At 39.6% G+C, this 8,855-nt stretch overlaps 1 protein-coding gene across 1 annotated transcript; it reads right to left on the reverse strand.

Annotated features, from left to right (window-relative positions):
• Nucleotides 1-878: 878 nt before the first annotated feature.
• Nucleotides 879-7,839, reverse strand: LOC124165810 (ejaculatory bulb-specific protein 3-like). Its single transcript, XM_046543336.1, has 2 exons — nucleotides 7,449-7,839; nucleotides 879-3,005 (listed from the first exon to the last, which is right to left on the reverse strand). Exons 1-2 carry the CDS (start codon nucleotides 7,675-7,677, stop codon nucleotides 2,806-2,808), a joined length of 429 nt encoding a protein of 142 aa, XP_046399292.1. The 5' UTR covers nucleotides 7,678-7,839; the 3' UTR covers nucleotides 879-2,805.
• Between the last annotated feature and the right edge of the window lie 1,016 nt (nucleotides 7,840-8,855).

Raw genomic sequence — 8,855 nt, forward strand, 5'->3', positions numbered from 1 at the left:
TATCAATGCTGGGAAAAGCCCGTGTGACGTCATTCTGGTTCCCGCTGCCGCCGTGTGAGGTAACCTTGGGGCGAGGGTATGTGCGCCGCTGCGATTCAGGCTGCTAACTGATAGCGGAGTACCCTGCTAGCAGGTAGCTCTTGACTTAAATAAGGATTATTAATACCTTATCAAACGAAGGAAACTTTGCGAACATAGGCAGTTTTAATGGGTGATTATTAAGAAATGTTTCCCTGAGCTCTGTGCCACATGCATGCATTGGTAATCTCAGACGATGTAAAACTCCTATCTACCCGTATAGAAACTAGGTCCCTGTGACGTCACGTGGAGTGGCATCGCATGGGCGCCAATCTGGCCTTTTTCAAATGCGGTTAAAATTGACCATTGCTATTCGCCTAAACTGGGATTTCTAAAACCAAATAATTTGTATATTATGAATGCACTAATGGTGGGTAACGAATCGCAATCAATGCCTTTTGTTTTCTTATACGAAGGAAACTTCCCTATTCCACGCCTGGAAGAGAAATTAATGCCGTTCTAACTTGCGCAATCATGTGTCCCATTTAAAACGCCTTTTGAATCGTTTGTGCCGTGCGGAAGACGAATTTGATGGTGCTGTGAAATTGAGGACTCAAATTACACCTTTCAAACGCAACACGAAATCTTTTTTCTCTCAAGTATTTATTGAGAAGTGACAGTATCTTAGGTGATGTCGTGTGACATTTTAAGGTATGTTCTTGCACAATAAATTTTTAATTTTGTGTTGGTGCTTCATTAGGTTCGGAAATGTGTTATTCTTCAGCATTTGTTGGGAAAAACTTAATGCTGGAATATTCCGTGAAATTAAGGTGGTATGAATGAAACAGCATACTCAATACTTTTCTGTTGAGAGTTTTTTATTTGACTAAAATCTACACAGATGGTATTCACATATCAATGTGGTAAAACTTTAAGTCATAGTTTTGTCAGTCTTCATTTATTGAAACAAGAACTGTCCTCTTCTTATCGTATTTTAATATGAATTAAAGGTAAGACTTAGGTAAAAAAAATGTCGTGAATCAGCATATAAAGGGTTAGTGTTCTTGTCAACTCTATTGCCAGAGAATGACGCAACGTTTTGCATCAATCACAGCCAGTTAATGGGCCCTGGAAAATGAGAAGGTGTTAGAAAGGGATGGTTAAATGTAAGCCTTTGGCATTATTAGTTTGGAATTGGAATTAGTTTTTTGCGCAAATAGTAGTTAATGATGCGAACTCCATTGGACCGATAGTATGTAGAAATGTTAAAATATACAATAGCGTTGCCTTCGATCCTTCGATGGAATTTTTCATCCAATTCTCTCTGCAAAGTATTATCCGCGTAAAAAAGTTTTTGCGGTGCAGTAAAAATATCTGTTATCATGCCAATCATTTACGTTAGATTTTATTCCTGTAGTTTATGAAGAATTGTAATACCGAGATAGTATCTTGTTATTAAAGGAGCTCTAGTTTTGGCTGGTTATTTTCGAAGTCCAAGCAATAACCCGTGGCTTTGCAGGCATTAGTGTGATGACCACTGATTCAGAATACCAAATGTGTGTTAATTGCAAGCTATTTTGTTAAAAATTCATACATGAATGAGATCAGTGTAATTTTTAGTATTAATTCACTTTCCGGCAAATTATTTCATGCCGCATAAGTTGATATGTGTTGGTTCCTTCAAACTTACCTTCGAGTTGCTTGCGATCTGGTTGTTAATCGCAAATTTGAATTCTTCCGAGTTTGTGAAATTTAAAGTTAAGATCAAAGCAGAATATTGACTATTCAGTTATTTATGTATGTTTTATGAACCTTGGTTTTTAAAAAAATTCATTTAGTAAAAAATGTTTAATTTATTTCAGAGCGTTAGATGAAGGGTTATTGAAGAGTCATAGCGTATATAAGAGTGTAGTTTATCCAAGGAATTAAAACGTTAGATAATATTAGTGTGCAAGCGAATAAAACTGTCCATGTTGATGATTTTGAATTTTTATTCGAAGAGGAGAGTATCAGTGAGTCAAATCACAATCCATCAAGAATATTGTAGCGTCTGGAAGAAGATTAATTAAATCTTACTCTGTTTCTAATTGTTTTCAGCACCGTCGCTGCATTTAGAGGAAATCTTCTTTTGATTGGTAGAGGCTAAAATTGAAATTCGGCGAGTAACACGCAAATTGAAAATTTTAAATGCCCAAAATAAACAAGTGAAATACCCTAATAATATGACCTCTTATTATCAGTCATTATCATCAGGTGACTTAACATTTTAATGACTATGGTATGCTAAAAAATTAAGTTCTAAGCATGATTCACTACATCGAAAAAGTTTATTTGGTATGTGATTTTGCATTAACGTACCAGAGTGAACGTAAAATTATTTCATTACCTGGCAGCTTACGTGTAATTAATTTGTATAGTGTTCTTTTTACACCAGCATAATGGAACCAGAAGATGGCGGTGGTAGGTAATATTTATATCCAAAGTGATACAAGTTAAGGCGTACGATTGGTTGTTTTCTTCGTAATGTTATGGCGATGTTCCGTCAGATGCGTTAGCATTTTATTTTCACTTCTATCCTCATATTTTACCACTTTGTCTACCCCCGCTGTGTCTGATGAATCTGGCGCGTCATTTTCAATTGGTTATATCTTCACTATGTACAAGCATAACATTCACTCGTGAATAGTCTGGTATCTTGATCTATATGTTTGATTCACTAACTCGGAAGTCCATCATCTCGTCCGCTGCCTGCTCCTCTTGTGGTTTAAGAGGTCAAAATGGTTCCCTCTAAGGCTTTGCTTTCGACCTCTTCTCTTCAGCAGCCGTGATTCTCCTCGTGTATTCGCCGTCCGGGTCCCACTTTGCTTCCAACTGCTTCCAAAGGTCAGGTTTGTTGTCCATGAGGTGCTTGATGACCTTCCTTGCCCCGTCCTCTTGCTTTTCGGTGCACTTACTGCAGCCAGTCCTGAGGGCGTCCGGAATATTCCCTGCGAAAGAAAGAATTTCAAAGGTCAATGGCTTGCAACAGCCGTTCCATTTGGAGTGAGCAATGACCATGTAGGGACACGAAAAATTACAAAGGGAAACGATAGATTGGCAAACTAAAGAATCTCTCGTAATTTTCTGGGGTTATTTCACTTTCTTGGTGGAATTATAGTGTGTATATCGTAAGTGGGCGCACGGGCCCGCGAAGTACCTGAGCCGCGAGTCCCTTTCCTCCCCACGACGAAGGTAACTAAATAGCACCTCGAATGGAATTATTAACTTTTTTTACTTTCTCATAATATCTCAATCTAAAAAGCATATTTTTAAAGCCCTAAAAAAGCTAACAAGAATGGTATAAAACACGAAGTGCTCCTATCATAAATAACAAAATGGTCGAAAGTTATTTTTTTAGCTGTTCTTACGGTACTTACAAACTTACGATATACACACTATAAAATGTTCATTACCAAAATCATTCACCCCTTGGATCAACACGCATATTGGTGTGGGTGTGAGGATAGAGCTCACCCCGGTCTAAGTGACTGGCATGTTAATTTCTCTCTATCAGGGTAAGGGGACCATTGTTTTTCTACATCGCATCGCCTCGCTCATCGAGGATTTTGTTAGGTGTGGTTTGAAAGCTTCATCCGGGATTTGATCCTTGAATCTGCAGTTAAGTGTTCTCCTGAGTGGGACGTCTATTTTTCAGTATGTACTGAAACAATGAGCAAAATTATTCAATATTGGGTTCAATTGTACACGCAATTGCATTAATATGATGGTGTGATTTCATGCTTATGAGAGTGAGAGAGAGTCCACAAATATTGCCTAAACAACGATACATTATGTGGTTATCTCGAATGGAGGTCATGACAATTGAATTACTATTTTTGAAAGTGAGGTTGTGGTAAGAAAAGTAAAGGCAAGTTTATTGAAAAAAGAAGAGCAAAAATAAAAATTAGGGTTAATTGCATCATTATAATTAGCTTCCTAGCTTCGGGGCGTCGAAGAAAAATGTAAGCGTTGACCGGGCGACATCTATCATTCTTCTGCAGAACTATGGCAGCAAACTGCCTCATTTAGGAGTATTTAATTGGGTGGAGTAGTAAATTTTTAGCCGCATCGATTTATTTTCCTGAGTTTAATTCTCAATTCCATATTATGTTCGCGTTATTTTAATTTCATTGTTTTCATCCACGATTCACGGTTATAGTTCACAAAATACGGTCGCAAAGCGCACCAAAAAAATTGAACACGGCAATGCGCATTCCAAATTTTCACGCTAATTTTCGAATGCAAAATTCGCCAAACTCCACGTTGATTTTCTCCCTCCCAGGTGATATCCGCGCTATTTTTTTCCTTGCACACCGCCATTGACGAATGGGTACTGTAATGTCACATCTAATTGCTCCGCACCGATGACTAATAGCTAATTATTTCTTTGAACCGCAATTGGACATTAATTGGCTCAATCAATGAAAATTTTTCATGTAGCTTACATATCGTATATCTATTCTCATTAATTGAAATGAGAGGAATTATTGCGTTCATTATTATAGCAACCTTCCTAATGGAACCTAAGGTAAACAAAGAAAATAACAAATGGTTGTAGGTAGAGCGAAATTCTGTCTTTTTTTAAGAAAATTAGTGTCATATTCTAAGACGAAGGTGGCCTTCAACTTATGCTCGTTTGCCTTTGGCATATTAAAGCTTTTGAGGCTACGGGTTCAAAAAATCGGAAAATATATTGCGTAATTTATGCGAAATCAAGGCATTTCAAATTGTTATCGATCTTCCATTGCTCGGGAACATATTATTTGTTATCATATTTTTCTGAGAAAACCTTTTTCCTTTGAAGCCCTTTATTCTTATGATTATGAAATGTGGGTAAATTCTCCAGAGGTATGAATGCTTAGCACCTCCCCGTAATTACCGTAAATCGCGATAGCAAGGGTCACTTGAGCGTAACCCCGCATTATTAGGCCGTCAACTCTTTGCTACCAGATAAACCAACGGCGTAATGCCGCGTTTCATAACTTTTATGCCCCGAGGAATGAAGATTCGCCTTACGGCTCGCCTATCAATCTCATCATCTATGCATCTGCCCCGCCGTTAATTATGTGCTCGTCCAAGGGCAAGTGAGGACTTTCTATGGCGGATAAATGTCGCTGCATGCTCTCTGATCTCGGCGTTACATCATAGCGAAAACCCGCATAGCGCATTACCCCTTCCCTCTTGCTTGCGAATAGCGAAAATCTAACTCAATGTATCGCATTCGTCCTAGAGAGGGTACACTCCCTCGGCAACCGCTTTAGTCGTTGCAATATCCCCAATTCGCTGCGCTGGTTCTGTTATATTTTTCATGATATTCGAATAAAGGAGTGGAATGACCCACCTGAAGAAATTTTTATGACATTCCCCGCAAATACTAACATTTTTAAGAGCAAGTGTTCCTTGATTATTGATCAAAGTCATTGTGGATCATTTGGGAGCATTGGATATTGAATTATTGGTTAGTTCAAATTTCATTTGTTAGTAGTACGATATTCGTATCAGTGTATCTTTTGTATCCCATCGGTGTATTTTCTGTTCCTTCACTTTGATCTTAGGTAGGTAAGCTATTTATTCCTTCCTTTTCAATTCTCATGCTACCACCGGGCGGTAGCCTACTTGTATCAATATTTTTTTAATAAATAATTAAGTAAAGGGTAGGTCTGTGCAAATCTCTCTAAAGAAACATATCCTATAATAGCTGCAGGGGTTGGTTGGTCCTCTACATTTTTATGAAAACAATATGCATCACTGCTTTCATGAAAGTAGAGCTGCAGCGTGGAAAATTTGAAATTCAGTATTGACGGCCAGAGTTTTCACTATCGCTTCCACCTCTCTAAAGAAAAATCCCAAATAAATCTTTCAAAAATAATAATTTAAATTTAGTATATTTACATAATTTGATGGAACTTTTTTTTTCACTGTCTTACCTCAACCCGGCAGTATCTATTTACAGACTATTTTATTTTCATGTTTCCCTAGTATGCCCATCATAATATTTCCTTTCCGCTATTTATTTCACTGGTTGAGAACCCAAGAGAAATAAATCCAGTTAACACACCAGAAAAGCACTTGATTCCTTTATCTTTTGTTTTTCGTTCACATAGCCATCCTCTTTTAATTCGCGGATTTTCCCAACTGTTACGAGCAGGCACTGTGATATAATTATTTTTTATGGCACTCTCTGTGGAGTCTATTTCTGTTTTCAGGAATTCAACGATTATCTGTTGCGTAGCTATTTGACTCTGGAGACCCGATGCTGCGCTTATTTACATAAATACTTAATTTTCTCTTCTCTTCTTGGCATTTTTATTAACACATTATGCTTCCTTTGAAAGCAGTGGTGTTGTCTAGATGGAAAGAGAACTCTAGGGAATCTCCGTATTTCGACCCACTGAGCACTATACGAAGGGGCGAAGAGAAGTCGTTTTCTGAGTTTATCATCTTGAGTGGAAACTGAGGAGTTTCGTAGGAACTGTTGGAGGCTGGAGTGCAACGGATGAGGGATGTGTACTTATGTACCAATTACTTATAGATGATCAGGTATTTGCACATGCAGAAAAAAAATCCTTTTTTGCCATGACCACATCGCCGAACTGGGTTAGTGAAAGAACTGAATGGATTTATGAAAGAGCAGAATTGAATTTATGTGGGTGAACTGTTTGATAGAAAATTTATGATGAAAATTTCATGATGAGGATAATAGGGTGGTTTCCTTTTATTTTTTATTGCCTAAATCGAAAGATTATTACTCCTGGAGTACGCATTTCTCACTTTTAGATTTTTTAATGACGATATCTATTTTCCGCGATCATAGGAAAAGTGAAAATTTTCAAGCGCGCGAAAACGCGACGGCTAAGTATCAATGCTGGGAAAAGCTCGTGTGACGTTCTGGTTCCCGCTGCCGCCATGTGAAGTGACCTTGGGATGAGGATATGTGCACCGCTGCGATGCAGGCTGCTAACAGGTAGCAGAGTACCCTGCTAGCAGGTAGCTCTTGGCTTAAAAAAGGATTATTAATACCTCATCAAACGAAGGAAACTTTCCGACGTTAGCCAGTTTTAATAGGAGATTATTAAGACATGTTTCCCTGAGCTATGTGCCTCATTCATGCATTGGTAATCTCAGGCGATGTAAAACTCCTATCTACTCGTATAGAAACTAGGTCCCTGTGACGTCACGTGGAGTGGCATCGCATGGCCGCCAATCTGGCGTTTTTCAAATAAGGATAAAATTGACTCTTGCCATTCGTCTAAACCGGTATTTCTAAAACGAAATAATTTGTATATTATGAATACACTAATGGTGGGTAACGAATCGCAATCAATGCCTTTCGTTTCATTTGATGAAGGAAACTACCCTATTGCTTTCCCTCTTGCACGTAATATACTCACTCTTAAGCTCGCTCCCGTCCGCCGTGCACGGCCCCCTGTCCATCAGACAGTCGAAGTAGTTCTTCAGCAGCCGTTCGCTCTTCAGGATGTTGTCCACGTTGATGTGGTCGTATCTGCTCGTGTACATGCCGGGTTTCCTCGGATGATGTTCGGTCGGGTTGGTGGCCCACGCCACGGCCGCCAGCAGCGCCGCCGCGAGCAGCACGACACCCCCTTGCCACCGCCTCATGCTGGCACGCCTGTCCGTCTTAACGTGTACCTCGGAGTGCGCGGCGCGCTATTCCTTCAGCCTAGCGTCGCCCGCTTTTCCCTGAGTTGGAACGAGAGGTAGTCTAGTCTGCCTAGTTGGGGTTGGTTGAATGTTACTCTCTGGTATGGCGCAAATGTTGGAAAAGGCCAACATTTTATAGCTTGGAAGGACCCGTCGGCCCTGATGTCTCTCTTCTGTCTCTCCCCTCTCCCTGAGCTGAGCCTTCGGCCGATTACCAACTCAACTCCGCACGCGGAACTCGAGAGCCCTTTAGGGAAGTTGCCGGATGATTTTTGCCGCACAGAGTCCTGGAAAAATGGATGATTGAAGCAGACAATTCCGAGAAATTGTCTTGCTCCCTACTGTGTGTTGTTCTCTCGTCTCCTTTGGTACAAAATGTTCTAAATAGTCTCATGTGATGCAATTCTGCACCTGGACGACATTAAATGAGTGGGGTGATTGGTTTTTCCAGAAAATTGCTTTTAGGTGGAAAAAGTCCATTTATATTGTGAGAGCAGGGACGCCGACTTACAAAAAATATTGCGGGGGCCCAAACCGAGGATCTTGCTCCAGGAAATTTTATAAGTAGTGAGTTTTAAGTTTTTAAAGCATTTAAGAAGAGTCATATGATCAACATTAGAACCCTGATAACTCGAATCTCGATATCTGGACACTCCGGGGAAAAGCGACAGGCATGACACATTTTTTCTTCACACCCATAACGAATTTTTGAGGGGGATCGGGCCCCCTAAGGCCCCATGGAGTCGGCGCCACTGAGTGAGAGTAAGTATTTAAATTTAAAAATAAAGGGTCTCAGGATGAGAAAAATGCAATATTCATGTATATAAATTAACCCTTTTTCAAACGGCTCTACTGATACTGGCGTCAATTTCATCCAATGCTCAGAACTTCACTTCAAGGATGACATTTTTTCACTCTTGTTTATTCGAAAGATTGTGACTTAAATGGACAATTCTGATAAGTCGTCTTGCGCGTCTGATTGCTTATTGTTTTCTTTTTATCCTGTTGGGAAAATTTTCCGAAATGGTACTATTTGATGAAATATTGCTTTCTTCTGTCGCCATGCCTTGATATGGTCGTAGGGTTTTCGAGGCTAGCACTATTACTGCCAAATAAGTCCAAGTATAGGTGAACAA

This window comes from Ischnura elegans, chromosome 9 (genome assembly GCF_921293095.1).
Source record: "Ischnura elegans chromosome 9, ioIscEleg1.1, whole genome shotgun sequence".
Taxonomy (NCBI): domain Eukaryota; kingdom Metazoa; phylum Arthropoda; class Insecta; order Odonata; family Coenagrionidae; genus Ischnura; species Ischnura elegans.

Coding starts and splice junctions, on each gene's coding strand:
- LOC124165810 (XM_046543336.1), bottom strand. CDS start 7,677: ATGAGGCGGTGGCAAGGGGGTGTCGTGCTGCTCGCGGCGGCGCTGCTG. Junction 3,006..7,448: donor GGACGGGAGCGAGCTTAAGA/GTGAGTATATTA, acceptor TTTCTTTCGCAG/GGAATATTCCGGACGCCCTC.